An 18,113-nucleotide genomic window follows, 5' to 3' on the forward strand; every position below is an offset into this window, starting at 1 on the left:
AATATTCTTCACTCATAAAATTGAAATTTTATAACTCAAAAATTATACCATACAAATTATGCACTCAAAGAGAATAAATACCTTTGATACTTTATCTTGTGCTACTGACCACAGAAAAGTAGCATTTTCAAATTGCCCTGTAGCTAATGCATGCTGAATTTGCTTCACGATATTTCCAACAGCTGTCACGCCGTTATGATCAAGTAAAGACTACAAGTAAACAAAAAAAAATCTTAAATGTAATTGAGTTTCTACAAATTTTCAGATGTATATGTGTACCGAGCATCCAGTTTATTAAGTATACCCACATCATTCAAAGAATTAATTTCTCCATCAAAAACAATGTTCTATGTCTGTACTGAGGTATATAAAGCAGGTGGTCAGATATTGACAGACTGTTTATGTGCAATTCAGCAGGAGAATGGACAAACAACATAACATACAAGGTGTTGCAATGTGGCAATAAAGTTCCCGGACTGGTGCTGTTGCAATCATGTTCAGTGAATTTGAAAATAAATAGAAGTGGTACGTTGTAGTTTAAACTTCCTTTAACAGATGGTGGTTGAGAGATTGTCCAGTAAACTGAGGGGTTCCATATTCACCATCCCATATCACAATCTTGTAATTGAGCAATGAAGGAATAACAAAAATTTTGCTTTAAACTGGGAAAATCTGCAACAGAAACACAAGAAATGTTAAAAACTGTTTATGGTGATGAAATGTTAGGTCCCAGTAGTGTGTTTGAGTGGCATAAGCAATTCAAAGATGTACACAAGGAAGTTTAGTCCAAGAAGTGGGCACCTGTCAACTCCTCAAAATGATGACAGAGTTGCAAAAGTTTGGGAAATTGTGGCAAGAGATTGTTGTTTGACCCTCAAAATGATGGCTGATTAACTGGATATGAATAAGGAACCATTTGTGAAATTCTACACAAATATTTAAGGAAAAGAAAAGTCTGTGCAAAATTTGTGCTGCACAGCCTTACAAATGAGCAAAAGCAATGAAGAGTGTCATGGTGCAAAGACTTCATCCAGACTTGTCAGGACAATCCTAATTTCCTCAACTGTATTGGCACAGGAGATGAGTGTTTGGCATTTCAGTGTGACTCAGAGATAAAGCATGCAGTGGACTTCACATTATCACAAAGGCCCAAAACATTTTGTTTACAGAAGATCAAGAAAATGCTAATCATGTTTTTCAACAAGAGAGGGTACGATTCACAAGGAATTTGTACGTGAAGGGGAGAGACTCAATGCTGCATTCTACATACAGGTGCTTCAAAGACTATTGAGGCACATTTCCTGGGCAAGGCTGCAATTGAGAGAGAAAGGCAGTGGTTCTTGTTGTACAACTATGCCCCACCCATTCCACATATGTTGTGCAGATATTCCTTTCTGGCAAAACACAGCATTTTATAGATCAACCATTAAGCTTACTCTCCTGATCTTTCACAGTGGGGAAGAGTCTTCCTCTTCCCCACTGTGAAAATTTCCCTCAAGGAAAAGATATTTCAGAATGCTGAGGACACAAAGAAAAATGTAACTGCTGAACCAAACATCTTCTCTTTGGATGCCTTCACTGACTCTTTTCAGAAACTTTTGTGAGAATGGTGCAATAAGTGCATTTAAGTGGGTGGTGATTGCTTTGAATAACACAGTTCATCTATTTGCTTCTCTTGTTAATACCCTTAGCAGGCATTGTAATCTCCAACAGTTTGATTTTCAGCTGTGGTGTCTCGATAGATGCAGTGCAAGAATCTCTTTTACCTTGTGATAGCATCTTGCACCACTGATTTAAGTGTATCCAATTCCTGTAAAGTCCAACTCTCCGTTAACAAGCACAGTCCATGCTATGAAAAATTCTAACATGCGAGCCTTGCACATTATTTCCAGGACTGAATTGATTGATAATGCTCTCATCATGTACTCCCTCCTTTGTGTCTTAGCAAAATTGTAGATACAGTATTTAGAGTGCCGTTATTCCGAACTAATTGGGACTGGGAGTAGTTCGGACTTCCAATATGTTCAGATTTTCGAATTTATCAAAAATACAGTTCTAGAGACTAAAAAATTTGTGTGTATACCCTGTATACACGAAAGATGTTTTATATGTACACATCTTTGATGACACCTAATAAATTTCGAACAGCTGAACCGAAATCATGAACAATGTAATTTATGCTCACGCCTGCTACTTACTCTACCGGCAGTCGCGGCAGGCTCATGACCACGTAGTGGTCCTGTGGGACACTACATGGTCATGAGCCTGTAGGTTGCACCTATCTAGGGTACTGGTGGGTTAGCCACACCTCGCAAGATCTGTCTTGACCTGAGCAATCTCAGTGGGCCTCTCATCCGCAGAACTAGAGTGGGTCCAGGCGTGGGTTAACAGGGCTCGCGCAGTGCCAAGAAAATGGCTGTGTGTGCGCTGACCGGTAGTTGGTAAATTGGCCAGCACACATCGGTTTGCGATAGACTGTTTTCCTCAAATGCATTCCCTCACGTCGGACAAGGGTGTCCAAGTATGAAACAGTATTGTCTGACTCCAGTTTGATAGTGAATTTTATGAAAGCCGACAGAGTTAAGGTTGTCCAAGAGTTGGTTGCCGAATCCTGGGGAATAACCACAAACACATCATCCCCGTAGCAACACCAGAAGGTAATGGGATCTGGTAGACCCGTAAATGCACAACCCTCCAATTCTTCCATTGCGATGTTTGCCGTGACTGAACTAACTGGGGACCCATGGCCGTACTGTGTATCTATTGGTAAATGGAGTCATTGAGCATGATGGCCCACCAGTCGAGCACAATCTTTGGTAGAAACGTCCTCAAGAGTTAGTGAGGTCCTGTTGTTCGGGGTCTGATCGCTATCTAAAAGTTCCTTGGCACATGCGATGGCTAATTCGACGGGTATGGAAGTAAAACGAGACACCATGTCAAAGAAAGCCGTGATTTGATCATCTGAGATGAATAGGACATGGATTCGATCTATAAATTCACACTGTTGGAAACAGTGTTGGCAATCTTGCCTACTAGGGGAGAGAGTAGGCCCGACACTAACTTAGACAACTCATAACTCGGTAAACCACAATAGGAGATGATGGATCTTAACGGTATGTGCCGGTATCTCAACAACAGCCACAATGGTCGTCTCCCATTCTGTGATGTCACAAATCTTTTTTTGTGGACTTTTGGTAGTCCATAAAATTGTGGAATCAGGCAGCCAGAGGCACAGAGGTGACAGCATACAGATTCGGTGATTTTCCCTTGCTGAAATAAACTGTTGACAAGGCCATTTACTTTTGACTCTCATCGTTCCAGGGTTCTGATGGAGAGGGATGGCTACTGGTAGGTAGACAGAAGTGTCTTGCAGGAGCAACAGGGTGTTCACCTCATAGTCAGAACGATTCAAAACAACTGTTCAACACCTTTTGTCTGCCGGAAGGACGACGATGGAAGTATCCTGTTTCAATGCACTGAGAGCAGAGATCTGTCTGTTAGAGACTGAAATTGGAGGTAGCAGGGAGAGCATGATGTAAGATCGCTGCTATTTTTAGGTGAATTGTATTCAACACCACTTCAGGGATGCGTGTCAATGATGCTTCAACACCTAAGGCAATATCAGTGATAGGCGGACTTTGGTGAAGAATGCCGAACTTCATTCCCAGAGTCAGTAAATCAATTTGTTTCTCAGATATCCACTTATCGCTCAAATTTAGTACAAACTGTGAGAAACTTGTTGTAGTGACTATGTTGATAAGGGAAGTTGTGGGACTCATGGACTAAAATTGCAAACTTACGTCTCTGCCGGGTACGATAGTGCTCAGCTGCTCTGACAATTTGAGAGCACACGGTCTCAACAATATTCGAATAAACAGAGGTAGGAACCAAGTTCCTAAGTTCAAGCATCAGGGCTACTTTACTGGTGGTGGCAGGTCGTAAGTCATGATGGAGGCATTCAATCCAAATACAGGGTGTCCGGGCTAAAGGTATTCAAAAATAATGGCTTATAATGTGAGAACCACTCATATTTTCTCAAACGAAAGCGCAGTCGATAGAAAATCTCTGCAAGATTCGTTTCGTCACATTTTGCTGCAACTGAGATATGGAGAATCCTCACCAAGTGATCGAAAATGAAAGGGACACACCAAAAGTCCATGTCTGGTTAGGTATGCACAAAAATTGCATCATCGGTCCATTTTTTTCATAGATGTGACTATGAAAAAAAAAAAAGCATGGGGCTTTATTAAAGACTGTGTGTACCAGAGAAAACTTCGGGATTTGAACAATTTGAAACAGCATATCGTTGAAGCAGTTGCTCTAATAATGCCTCGGATACTGGAAAACACTTGGCAAGGACTTGACTACTATCATTTTTACATCTGTCAAGCTACAAAAGGTGTCCATACTGAACTTTACTAACCTTCATAAAAAATTGGTGAGTTACTCTGTATAATAACAAAAAAATTATTTTAATACACCTTATAGATATTGAGATATATGTGTATATTTTTTGATACTTCTAGCCTGTACACCATGTATTTAGGGTCCTGTAGCTGAAATTTCAGCAGGCACGCTGCATACATTCACTGAGAAATGGAGCCTTGAAAAGAAAGTCCTTCAGAATGACATGGTTTGATTTACGTTGGTGGGCAAACCTAAGATTTTGCATACCTCGGGCAAAATCTTAGGTTTGCAAAAAAATGAAATTATTTTGTAGCTTCACAACTATGTTGTATGTTTGATAGCCAAGAACAGTTTGAACATAATTGAAAAGGCTTTTGTGGTCTGGATTCATTATTCTTATATTTTCTTACTATGCGACGAGTGGAACGGAAGATAAAAATAAAATAACAAGTTGCAGTTAAAACTGGTTTAATGTTCAAATGCGTACAGTAAACAGTAATACAAAGAGCTTTCAGACAGTAATATTCCACAATTTTAAGGACTACCAAAAGTCCACAAAGAAGGAGTCCTGTTAAGACCCATCGTCTCCTGTTGCGATTCACAGAGTTATGAGTTACCGTTGGAAATCAAGTTACTGTTGGAAAGATCGCCAACACCATTTCCAACAATGGTGAATTTATAAATCAGATCCATCCCCTAATCATCTTGGATGATCAAATCATGGCCTCGTTTGACATGGTGTCTCCTTTTACGTCCATCCCCGTTGAACTAGTCATTGCATGTGCCAAGGAACTTTTAGATAGCAACCAGACCCTGAATAACAGGACCTCACAAATTTCTGACAACATATCCGCCACCCTAAGATTGTGCTTGACTGGTGGAACCATCATGTTCAGCGACTCCATTTACCAATAGATACACGGTACATCAATGGGTTCCCCAGTTAGTTCAGTCACAGCAAACATCGCAATGGAAGAACTGGAGGGTCGCGCATTTGCGGGTCTACCAGATCCCATTTCCATTTGGTGTCTCTACTGGGATGATGTATTTGTGGTTATTCCCCAGGATTCGGGCGACTGACTCATGGACTACCTTAACTCTCTGTCGCCTTTCATAAAATTCACTATCGAACTGGAGTCAGACAATACCATTTCGTACTTGGACACCCTTGTCTGACGTGAGGGCACACGTTTTGGGACAACAGTCTGTCGCAAACCGATGTGTGCTGGCCAATTTACCAACTACCAGTCAGCACACACATGGAGCCATCTTCTTGCCACTGCGCGAACCCTGTTAACCTGCACCTGGACCCACTAGTTCTATAGATGACATGTGGACATGTGGACACATGTCCACATGTCCACATGTCATCTATAGAACTAGTGGGTCCAGGTGCAGGTTAACAGGGTTCGCGCAGTGGCAAGAAGATGGCTCCATGTGTGTGCTGACTGGTAGTTGGTAAATTGGCCAGCACACATCGGTTTGCGACAGACTGTTGTCCCAAAACGTGTGCCCTCACGTCAGACAAGGGTGTCCAAGTACGAACCCTGTTAACCTGCACCTGGACCCACTAGTTCTATAGATGACATGTGGACATGTGGACATGTGTCCACATGTCCACATGTCATCTATAGAACTAGTGGGTCCAGGTGCAGGTTAACAGGGTTCGCGCAGTGGCAAGAAGATGGCTCCATGTGTGTGCTGACTGGTAGTTGGTAAATTGGCCAGCACACATCGGTTTGCGACAGACTGTTGTCCCAAAACGTGTGCCCTCACGTCAGACAAGGGTGTCCAAGTACGAACCCTGTTAACCTGCACCTGGACCCACTAGTTCTATAGATGACATGTGGACATGTGGACATGTGTCCACATGTCCACATGTCATCTATAGAACTAGTGGGTCCAGGTGCAGGTTAACAGGGTTCGCGCAGTGGCAAGAAGATGGCTCCATGTGTGGGCACACGTTTTGGGACAACAGTCTGTCGCAAACCGAGCTGGCCAATTTACCAACTACCAGTCAGCACACACATGGAGCCATCTTCTTGCCACTGCGCGAACCCTGTTAACCTGCACCTGGACCCACTAGTTCTATAGATGAGAGGCCCACTGAGATTGGTAGGGTCAAGACAGATTTTGTGAGGTGTGGCTAACCCACCAGTACCCTAGATAAGTGCGATCTACAGGCCAATGACCACGTAGTGACCCACAGGACCATTCACGGTAATGAATCTGCCGCGACCACCTTTATCCCATACTACCCAAACCTAACAACAGCAAGTTTCTAGGGTCTTAAAATATCATGGGATAAAGTGCTTACAACTCCCAGGCAGGAAGTTGCGATCCCTCATCTCCAAAGTAAAAACACAAATACCCACCTTGCTGCAGAGTGGACTAGTCTACTGCATTTCTTGCCGTGACTGCACTGGTTGCTACATTGGGGGAACTGGCAGAAGACTCAGCAAACATTTCTGAACACGAAAGAGCCATTCGTTTAGCGAATGTAGAACACTCGGCCATTGCTGAGCACTTCTGGTTGACCCAGCATGATAGTGACCCACGCCGCAACGTCATGGATATCGATCGGTACTGCCATTACCGGTGTCGCACCTGGTTGGAGTCATAGCACATCTCATGCTCTAATACATCTTTTAACAGAAGAAGAAGAGGATGTCGTGTCCATCCTAATACTGAGGCGACCATCCTTATGGCTAACAAACATTGGCATTCACAACGTTCCCATACATCACAGCCATAAGCTTTACCTTCTAGCAGCTAATTGTTGCATCGCAATTTACTATACTTGACTGCCATCACACACAAGTTCTGTATTCCTAGACTTATATTAACGGTTAAAAAACTGATGAAGGCCAATATGCTGTCTGAAAGCTCTTTTTGTATTACTGTACATTTTTTAACATTTAATCTGTTTTAACTGCAACTTTATTTTATTTGTATTTTCCGTTTTGCTCTGCATCGCATAGTAAGAAAATATAAGTATACACACTCAACACTCTGAAGAATGTTCTGGTCATGTGTGACCAGAACTGTTCCAGAACCAGCATTTCAAAAGAACCATTAGCCCCAATATATTATAGTTCTCTCATATAAGTTATCTTGTTTTTCTACATTCAGATCCTGATATGTCACTGTTGCCTATCCTGAACAGCCTTCAACCATACTTTCTAACCTGAGTATCGCAACACAATGCAGTCAATGCCACAACATATGTTGTGCATAAAAAAGAGAGAACACTGAAAACTGATAGTTTTGGTCCTGGTTTCAATGATTAAATCACAGTGTTAAGAAAATGTTGCATGCAAATCATTTTAACTGAACTTTCAGAACTATATTTTGTGTAACTTTGTGTTTGTTTTATTTTCTCGCTTTTAAATATTATAGTCACTAATGCAGTTGTTATTCTCGAAATTCTCTCTTTATATGACTCAGGAGAGTATTGAAACAGATGCTGAAAAATGTCCTTCAGCCATTCTAAGTACAGTAAAACCTTGTTATTTCAATATCGGAAATTTGAAGTGCAGTAAACTCTCGATTTAACATGCTAATAGGGGAGAAGGGGTGTCCATTAAAGCGAATGTAACCTGGGGGGGCATTCCGTTAAATCAAATGTAACCTGGGGGCATTTTTATTGTTCTTAATGCAAAAAAAAAAAAAGCTTTAATACAATATACAGTACTGTACAATATAAAATTATAATAAAGAATATGTAATATTTACTCACTATTTTGACAGTGTAGTTGAAGAGTATTTTGCCGTGACCATAGTGGTTGTACAGTAATCGTTATTCTGAAGGTAGAGGTGAAGGGGAATTCTCAGCTTCAGATTCTTCTGAAATGTTCACAAATGGAGGCACTGGTGTCATCTGTTTGCTTATAGACGGTTGAGGTGGAATAGGAGTGTGAGTTGGTGAAGCTCGCTTAAAGAAAGCGTCCAGCTTCAGTTGTTTTGCCACTCTGATGTTGTTTCTTAATAATGATCGCCCTGAACTGCCGAAAATGTTCATAGTAAGGTATAATTTCAGGGTCAGAAGATGTCCCTATGTAGTGGATGGCGATGTCCATGAGGTTTCTCATTTCAGACCGTGTAGGCCGTGCTGGTGTAATTTGCTCTTCTCTTCATCAATGTCTTCTTCTTCTTCCCCTGCCTTGTCATATTGAACCCATTCACAACTTCTTCTTCTGTGAGGACTTGATAGCCAGGATGGCCATCATTTTCAAGCCATTTCAGAACATCATCTTCAGTTGTTTCCCGGTTGCCAGCATTTACACGGGTGCGCCATATGTCATTTGCCTCAAATACTTCAAAATCAAAATCCGGTTCGATATTGTATAACAACAGCTTCTTCAACAACTATTTGCCAAAGTTGTTGTCTTCATCTCCTTCCAAGCAGTTGCAAAGTTAAAGAGTGCAGACTTAATGTTGTAGGTTCATAGATTCTGAAGTGTCCTGGCTCCTCTTGTGTCTTCTGCATCTTCTTCATCCTCCAACACAACCATTACTTCTTCCAAAAAGTTCTTCTTATACAGCCTCTTTCAGGCTGCAATTATTCTCTGGTCCATTGGCTGAATAACTGAAGTTGTGTTAGGAGGCAAAAAAAGACATTTAATTCTGCCATCCTTACTAACTAACTTCTCAGCATTAGGATGAGCAGGGGCATTGTCAAGAAGCAACAATGCCTTTACATTATTGGGGGAAATTTTCAGAACATCTGTCTGGAAGCATCTCACATCAGGGACAAAGTGGTTGAAGAACCAGTTAGAAAAAAATCTCTGAAGTAAACCACGCATTCTTTGAGCTGGTGTAAATAATAGGCAACTGATTCATAATGTCTTTAATAGTGCGTGGTTTCTTTGATTTCCCTACCACCGTGGGCTTCAGGCAATGCAAGCCATAAGCATTTGCACAAAGTAGGGCAGAAATTCGCTCCTTACTTAACTTGCGACTAGGAGTGCTGTGTTCGTGTTTGTAGGCCAGTGTATTTTCAGGAGCAGCACAATAGAACAGGCCAGTTTCATCGGCATTGTAAAGCTGTGATAAAATAAGGCCCTCAGATTTAATAACTTCATTTATACATTTTCTAAATGGCTCTCAACTCGTGGAGTGTCTGCACTTAAATATTCCACAGGTTTTCTTGTTCACAATGCCATGCCTTTCTCTAAAACCCTACAGCCACCCATCACTTGCCTTAACATTAAGTCCCATGTGTTTTACAAGCGTTTCACATGCAGATTTCAACTCAAAACTTCATACATTAACACCACTAGATCTCTGCTGAACATACTACTTATACACAGCTTCTCCTAAGTTTTTATCTTGCGCAACTTTCATGTGTTCTCTACTCCCCTCTGTAGAACCACATTTAGAGATTTTAAAGAAAAATGTTGCAATTTGGCCTCTGATTTACGGATATCAGAAACGATTTGTTTTTTTTTACACCATAAATTTCACAAACATGTGATACTGAGTCACCTTGTTCTAATTTCTCAATTAGCTTTAATTTCCGTGCCACATTTAAGTTCACACGCTTTCTTTTAACTCCTCTATCACTTGATGCCATTTTAAATTGTAAGGATTGCAAAATTATTTAATAAATAAAGTCACAGTTCAGAAATCACAGAAACACTCTGTATACAACCTGACTGCATGATAACTTGAGGCAGACTGAGACCGAAACAGAGCGAGTAGGTAGACCTGCAGTTTAGTGTCCCGAGTCACGTTCAGCTTGCAAGTCACCACCTGCTCTTATCTGTTATCTGGGAAAACAGCTATTTGAACACGTTTCCAGAAAGAATAAAAAACAATTTCCTGAATTTGATTATAAAAATAAAAGTAGGTAATTATCAAAACAATAATGGAATTAGATAATTATTATTAATTTTTAATTAATAACAACACAAGTTTTGTATAACCTAAAAAAAATATGGTCAGGATTAATATGTACATTACTGTATTATTATTTGTCCGGTCCGTTAAATCCAAAATCCGTTATATCGGGGTGCGTTAAATCGAGGGTTTACTTTGTGTAATTCAAAGTTAAGAGTAGTTCCTGGCAAACACCATAGGCTTTTGCATACTTCGTTTGGATAATTCGAAATGTGTACAATGAAATTCAAGGTCATTATATGGTCCAGTGACCTCAAACATATCATTTCATTTGAAATCTCCAATTATATATTGTGTGTTTACGTGGAAAGTTTCCATGCACAAATAGCGTTTTCGTTCTGTTTACCAAGCTATACATTGTTGTTTTATTGGACACCCATTCGAAGTAATTCTGGATTACCGAAGTCTGCATGGGACACGGCCTCGAACTTGAGAAACACGTCATGGTAAATTGCATCGTTAAAGTTTTTAATTTTATTATGGTTTTTTTAATGCAGGATTTACAAGGTTCTACCATATAAATTTTAAACACAATATGATAGAATACTATTGTGTGTTAGATTATACTCCCCTTAAGGCAGTTTTTCTTTCTCTTATAGGAAAATTCTATTTTGGTAAATACAGTAGAAGAAAGGGCAACTAAGAGGAAATATAATTAGTTAAATATTTCAGAAAAGTTAAATCTGATTCATGAAGTTGATAAAGGAGTGCAAACCAAAACAGAAATTGCAAAACAATATGGTATTCCCCTTTCAACTCTCTTGATATTTCTTAAAAATCGTGATGCCATAGAAAAATAATTCGAGAAAGAAAACAATGTTGGAAGGATGAAGAGAACACGGGGTGCACGAAGATGTAGAGTGAATTATTAGAGTGGTTTTTTCAGTGCAGGGCTAATAATATTCTGCTATCAGGACTATGACGAAAGAAAGAGCTGAAAAAATTTCACTTAAACTTAAGTTAGGCAAAGATTTTAAATGCTCCAATGGGTGGTTGAAACAATTTCAAAAATATTGTAACACTACGGGTTTGTGGTGAAGAACCTTCAGTGGACATTGAGGCTGCAGAAAGATGGTGAGAAAATGCAAAGCCTGTTTTGCAGAGTTACGATCCAAAGAATATTTTTAATATGGATGAAAGCAGTTTTCTACAAAGTATTGCCAGATAGAACACTGGCAATGAAGGGAGAAACATGTAGAGGAGGGAAGGTGAGTAAGGAAAGGGTAACAGTTCTGCTTTGTTGCAACTCAGATGGAAGTGAAAAGTTGTAGCCTTTGATCATTGGAAAATATGAAAAACCACAATGTTTCAAAGGAGGGAAATGCCTCCCTTGCATTTGCAAGGCTAACAAAAAGGCATGGATAACTGCAAAATTATTCCACGAGTAGATGCAATGTCTTGATGGGAAGATGGCTGGTCAAAATCATGAAATTCTTCTCTTGATGGACCAATGTGCAACGCACACCTGCAAAGGACTGGCTCTAAAAAATATTAGAGTTCTTTATCTAACCAGCAAATACAACCAGCTACATGCAGCCTCTAGATCAGGGAATTATTTACCATGTTGAAGGGTTATACCGGATAAAACTGGTAAGATACCTCATCAGGGAAGCGTCCAGGACCATTCCCATTATGGAAATTAGGAAATGGAACGGGCTAGACACGATGAAGAACATCGTAGTTCATAGGATGAAACTCCTTCCTATGTCATTCAAAACTGTCTCAGAAAGGCTGCTTTTGGTGAAGAAAATTTTGATGACAATGACAAAGACTTCACATGGCCTGAGCTTCAAGTTGAAATGGAGTGTGCAACCAATTTTGAAGACTATATAAAATGTGATGACAATGTAGTCACTACCGCACTCCTGAGAAAAGTAGCACCGATTGTGAAGAAGGTGATGTAGTTGAATCAGAAGATGAGAAACAAGAGACATTGGTGGATGTACATATTACACGTAAGGAGGTATTTGCAGAAATTTCCACCATTGGAGAATGTGCTACATAAGCATTTGTGTGAGGACAATAGTCTAGCAGACACAATGGACAAAATATAAAAAAAAAAAAAGTACGGGAACTATACGATAAAAAAAAATGAAAAAAAAAAGGCTATGTTGGATTACTTTGTTAATAAAAAATAAGTTTGTGCAAATGTTATTTCAATTGTCTTTTTTATGATGAAGTTCTTCGTTAAATTTTTTTTCTTGATCATCTCTATAAAGAGTTAATTTTAGCATTTGCCTCCGAGAACTGTGATTTGCCAACTTTTCCCGGAGGAATGACGAATAATTCGAAGTGGTATTTTTTTTGGTCCCTTGAATTTTGAAATAATGAGGTTTTACTGTACATTATTTTTGTTTTCTTTGCAATTAATGACAAAATTAAATACTAAATAACTGATGCTACTGAATGATTATATGAGATCACTTAGTAGTGTCAGTTGTGTGGTCAACAGATTCAGTTCAGTTCTCAGGAGAAGAAAAGGCCACTTCATCATCATCATGCACTTGGTCCGGCTTAGGTCTTTTAAGACCTGTTCCGTTGTAGCTCTTGGAGGTGGTCTTGATCTCGCCATCGTTGTGTTGGTCGACCAACATCTCTCTCTCTTGCCTGTAGGTTTGTAGTTAAAGGCTAATTTTGGGATCCGGTCTGGGTTCATTCTTTCTACGTGGCTGATCCATTTTTCCTGATATTTTATGTCATTTACTTTTAATTTCTCGCGGATATCTATATTTCTTTGGTGGTCTAGTCTTGTAAAGCCTAATAATGGTCTTAAAAATTTCATTTGTGCTGCTTCTAGTTTGTGTGCATCTTTCTTATTTATGACCAAAGTCTCACAGCTGTAGAAGAGGGCTGGTTTTGAAGTGATGTTGTGCAGTCGTAATTTTGTTTCAGTTGTCATTTGTTTTCCGAAGTGGCGTTTAATTGTTCCATTCATTTTATTATATTTTTGTAGTTTAATGTGGATGTCTTTCCCTTCATTTGATATTAAATTTCCCAAATAGGTGAAGTCAGATATTTGTTCTATTATTTTATCATCAATAACAATTTTGACTCATTGTATGTTTTTTCCACATAATCCCATTGATTTTGTTTTTGAGGTGGAGATTTTCATCTCGTACTTTTTACCTATTTTAATAAGTTCATTTGCTGCTATCTGTAGTAAATCTTCGGATTTTGCCATTATAACTTGATCATCAGCATATAATATAGTTTGGATTTTATTCCATGATTCAACTGTATTAAATTGTTAATTGTTTGTTTCCATTCTTTAAGAATTTTATTGATGTAGATATTAAATAAATTTGGTTTTTCTTTGCAATTAATGACAAAATTAAATATTAAATAACTGATGCTAAAAAAAGGTAAAGTGCAAGCCATTATCATCCCACTGCAGGATGGAAGCCTCCTCAACAATTCATGCTGAGGGAAATGGACCATAATCTGCCACGCTGGTCCAGTGCAGGTTGGCAGATCGACCGTATTCAGCAGTCAGGGGCTTGAACCCCGGTCTACTCAAAGAGAGTGTGCTACTGTCCTCCTGCTCCTGACCACTTGGCTACGGAGGCTACTGAATGATTATATGAGATCACCTAGTAGTGTCAGTTGTGTGGTCAACAGATTCAGTTCAGTTCTCAGGAGGAGGAAAGGGCACTTAAATCCTTAAACAAACGTGTTGAAAGATTAGTTCATAAGCATTAGTAAAGGCATCTGATGCAAGAAAGCAACCTAATGCAGCATCAGCCCAAAAAAAAAAATAAATAAAAAATAAATAAAGTAAAATAAATAAATAAATAAAAAATAACCACTTCCACTTCACCCCTCTGTTCGTTCGAAATACCTGTCCAGCTGAGCCTTAAACTTATTTAGGCTATCAACTTCCACGAAAAGGGATGGAAGTCTGTTCCACCTACCAACCAACCGCTGGCTAAAGGCAAATTTCTGCACATCTATCCTGCATCTGTCTTTCCTCAATTTGAATTTATACCCTCTCAGGTGATTATTCTGAGAAAGAATCCCATCAGCATTGAGCATGCTCAAACCATTCAAGGCTTTGTGCACCTCTATCAGATCACCTCGCTGGTGCCTAGTCTCCAGACACTGTAATTCGCAAAACTTAAGCCTTTCTTCGTAAGAGCACCCCTTTGTTCCATTCACTAATCTTGTTGCTCTTCTCTGTACTCGTTCCAGCAGCTCTACATCCTTCTTGAAATGAGGCCTCCAGGCCTGTATACAGTACTCTAGGTGTGGCCTGACCATTGCCTTATACAAGGGAATAATCACCTCCTTATCCCTGCTAGAAAAATTCCTATATATCATTGACAATACACCATGAGCTACTCTTGCAGCCCGTCTGCACTGCTCAGAGAACTTCATATCTGCCTGCACAACCACCCCCAGGTCTCTTTCATTCTCTACCACTGTCAGTGTAGTACCACAGAGTTGATATGTTGCTCTGGGGTTGCTGTTTCCCCATATGTAGTACTTTACATTTGTCAATGTTAAACTTCATTTGTCACCTCTCAGCCCATCTGCTCAACCTTTCCAGATCCTGTTGCGGCAGCATAGTGTCAGTAGTGTCCTTGACAACCCTGCCAACCTTCGTATCGTCTGCAAACTTGGACATTAAGCTTGATATACCATCATCAATATCATTTATAAATACAAAGAACAATAAAGGACCCAATACTGAACCCTGAGGGACTCCACTAATAACATTAGTCCACGATGAGCAGTGTCCATTGATTACCACTCTCTGTCTTCTCCCCCTCAACCACCCCTTTATCCATAGCAGCAATTTGCCTCCAATGCCACACTGCTCCAATTTGTGCAGCAGTCTTCCATGTGCAACAGTATCAAAAGCCTTTCTAAGATCCAAGTATATAATATCAAAGTTATTCCCTGCATCCAGTTCTTTTGTGACTGCATCATAGTATCCAATCAAATTGGTCAGGCAAGACTTCCACTTAACAAAACCATGCTGTGTCCGAGCTATAACTGAAGTCTTGTCTAGATGATCCTGCAGTGCTTCTTTAACCAGTGCCTCCATTAATTTTACAGGAACAGAAGTTAAACTCACAGGTCTATAATTACTTGTGTCAGCCTTTGATCCTCCCTTGTGAATTTGGTTCACATTTGCACCTCTCCAGTCCATGGGTACCTCCCCTGAGTCCAAGGAAGCTCTCATAATTATGGCTAAGGGTTTGCTTACTTCCTTTGCTGCCTCCTTTAATATAACTGGATAGATCACTTCCACCCCAGGTGCCTTTCTTGTGTTTATCTTCAACAATTTCTCCTCCACTTTACTCTCAGTTATTACAAGATTCTCTAGCTTACTGCTAGAGTTGAATACACTTCTGGCATTCCCCTCGCTGAATAACTCCTCATGTGTGAATGTCAATGCAAAATATTCATTTTGTTTATTAGCTACCTGAGCAGGGTCATCAACAGTTGACCCATCGATATCAAGTGGACCAATCTGATTCATTCCCTTCCTTCTAGAGTTTACATAAGTAAAGAACTCTTTGCTGTTCTTTGCTCCTTTGTAACTTGGTTACAGATCAACTTGTATCTATCATAGGCTTCTGTGTCACGTGTTAATTTGTATGCATCCCATGCATTTTTCTTCTCTGCCACATGCCTCATTAGTTCATCTGACATCCATTTAGGCCTAAACTTTGAACAATATTTCTTAGTTGGTATCATGGAACTTATCTTGGAAGCCCAGTAGTTTCCAAGATAAGTTCTTTGAATGCTCCCCATTTTGAATTTGCTGTTGGTAACATCATCAGTTGATCCCACTGTATAGAATTTAAATACTGTCTCAGTCCATCGTAGTTGCCTTTACAAAAGCATTAACCCTAATGGTAGTTACCTCTTTGAGTAACTCCCACTTCAGCACACTGTGATCACTGCCACCTAGTGGTTCATTTATCTGCAGATTCTTAATGCATGAAGAATCACAACTGATAATCAAATCAAGAGTATTACTCCCTCTAGTTGCCTCCCGAATATGCTGATGTAGAAAACAATCATCCAATAAATCCACAAAAGCCTTGCTAGTGTGTGAGTGACCAGCCCCCAAATTCCAGTCAATATCTGGGAAATTAAAATCCCCCATTATAAGACTCTCTGGTTTACTGACCCACTCTATTTCTCTGTACAATTTCTTATTATACTCATCAGAGTCATTAGGCCTATAGCACACTCCTACTCTCAATTTTGATCTCCCATTGCTTATGTCACACCAAACTGACTCAACACTGCACTGTCCAGCGATGTCGACTGGCTTCACTTCCTTGGATTTTATGTGTTTCTTAACTAATAGCATAACCCCTCCTCCCTTCCTATCCTGTCTATCCTTTCTGTAGACATTGTACTCCCCAAATTCCAGTCATGTACATGTTGTACATGCACCCATCTGCCCAATGGGTGCATGTACACCTTATATCTGTGTGACACCACGTCTCTGAAATCCCAACAATATCTGCCTTTGATGTTTTGAGCAATACCTCAAATTCATCAAATTTATTTACTAAATTCCTAGCATTGGTGTACACGCAAGTATACATGCACCTGCTCTTCCTCTTAGCCACCCTAACACAACTCATGTGTTCACTTGTACCCCCATGATTCCCAGAAGTCTCTGAAATATCCTGCATCTTATTTTCCAGGCTGCTGCTCATTCCAATAGAAGCAATGCAAGAATCACTTTCTCCTCTGCCAGTGGCTACTGTTAATCTATTAGTCCTTGTATCCCCCTAATCTAGCAGTTTTCCGACCCACCTAACACTGCCTCGATAGCATTAGCAAACATTTTTGCACCCTTTCTATTTAAGTGTATCCCATCCCTGTAGAAGCAGTCTCTCCTGTTAACAAGTACAGACCAGGCTGAAAAAAATTCTACCCCTTGAGCCCTGCACAATCTTTCCAGGGCCGAATTGATCGACAGGGCTCTCATCATATACTCCCTCCTATCGTGTCTGGGCAGAATTGCAGACATTTTCAAATTCAACCCTAATTCACGGCTTTTTTTCATCAGTGACCTGTACTTGTTAAGTAATTCCGCCGGTCTCCTACTCTTAATATCATTAGTGCCAACGTGTACAACTATATCATCTTTTGTGCCCTTAAAAGATGATATCCGCTCTAAAACGTCATCAACCTTTGCCCCTGGCAGACATACCCTGGTCCTGTGAAGATTTGCTTGGTCTCGTTTGTTATGTAATTTTATGCAAATTCAAACAGACAGTGCATTCAGAACAGATCAGCATGCCATGATTCAAATTTTAACTTCTAACACACAAAGAATCACAAGATATTAATTACACTACGCTGGTTGTACATGGTGATGGTTGCAACTAAAAAACTGTCAGTGTGTTCAAGAAAAGTTTTAAGGGGAAAAAAAAAAAAAATGCATTATTTGCCACATCTATACATGTTTTCAACATGAAATACGTTAACACTGTTTGAATTTTTGGAAATTGCATTATGCAATAACAGATACATAATGGTGAAAGCACTTTCACAATTGCTGAACATAGCAAAAGAAGTCTTCACTCTATTATTTAAATCTTGTTTACCATAAAGTCACAGTTCAGTGGTAAATTTACTGAAAGAATTGAAGAATTTGCAAATGTGATTATTATCTGTGTACTTTTAACACAATCGAAAAGAGGGCTATGAATTATATCTCTTGCATTCAACTTTCAACCTTTTTCAAGGAGGCTGTAGCAAGAAACAAGTCTTGGTGACATTATTTTGAACTGAAGTCCAAGCTTTCTAAGCATACAATGGAAGCATCCTGT

General features: G+C 39.7%; 1 protein-coding gene across 2 annotated transcripts in view; it reads right to left on the reverse strand.

Annotated features, from left to right (window-relative positions):
* Positions 1-18,113, reverse strand: part of LOC150083123 (retinoid-inducible serine carboxypeptidase-like) — a 316,995-nt gene that overhangs the window by 175,318 nt on the left and 123,564 nt on the right. For both annotated transcript variants that reach the window (XM_090377053.1, XM_090377052.1), the window contains exon 7: positions 82-210. In XM_090377053.1, the coding sequence (XP_090233179.1) occupies positions 82-210 (129 nt within the window). The remainder of the gene's footprint in view (positions 1-81; positions 211-18,113) is intronic.

Source organism: Mastigoproctus giganteus, chromosome 7 (genome assembly GCF_048544385.1).
Source record: "Mastigoproctus giganteus isolate SK-2022 chromosome 7, ASM4854438v1, whole genome shotgun sequence".
In the NCBI taxonomy this organism is placed as follows: domain Eukaryota; kingdom Metazoa; phylum Arthropoda; class Arachnida; order Uropygi; family Thelyphonidae; genus Mastigoproctus; species Mastigoproctus giganteus.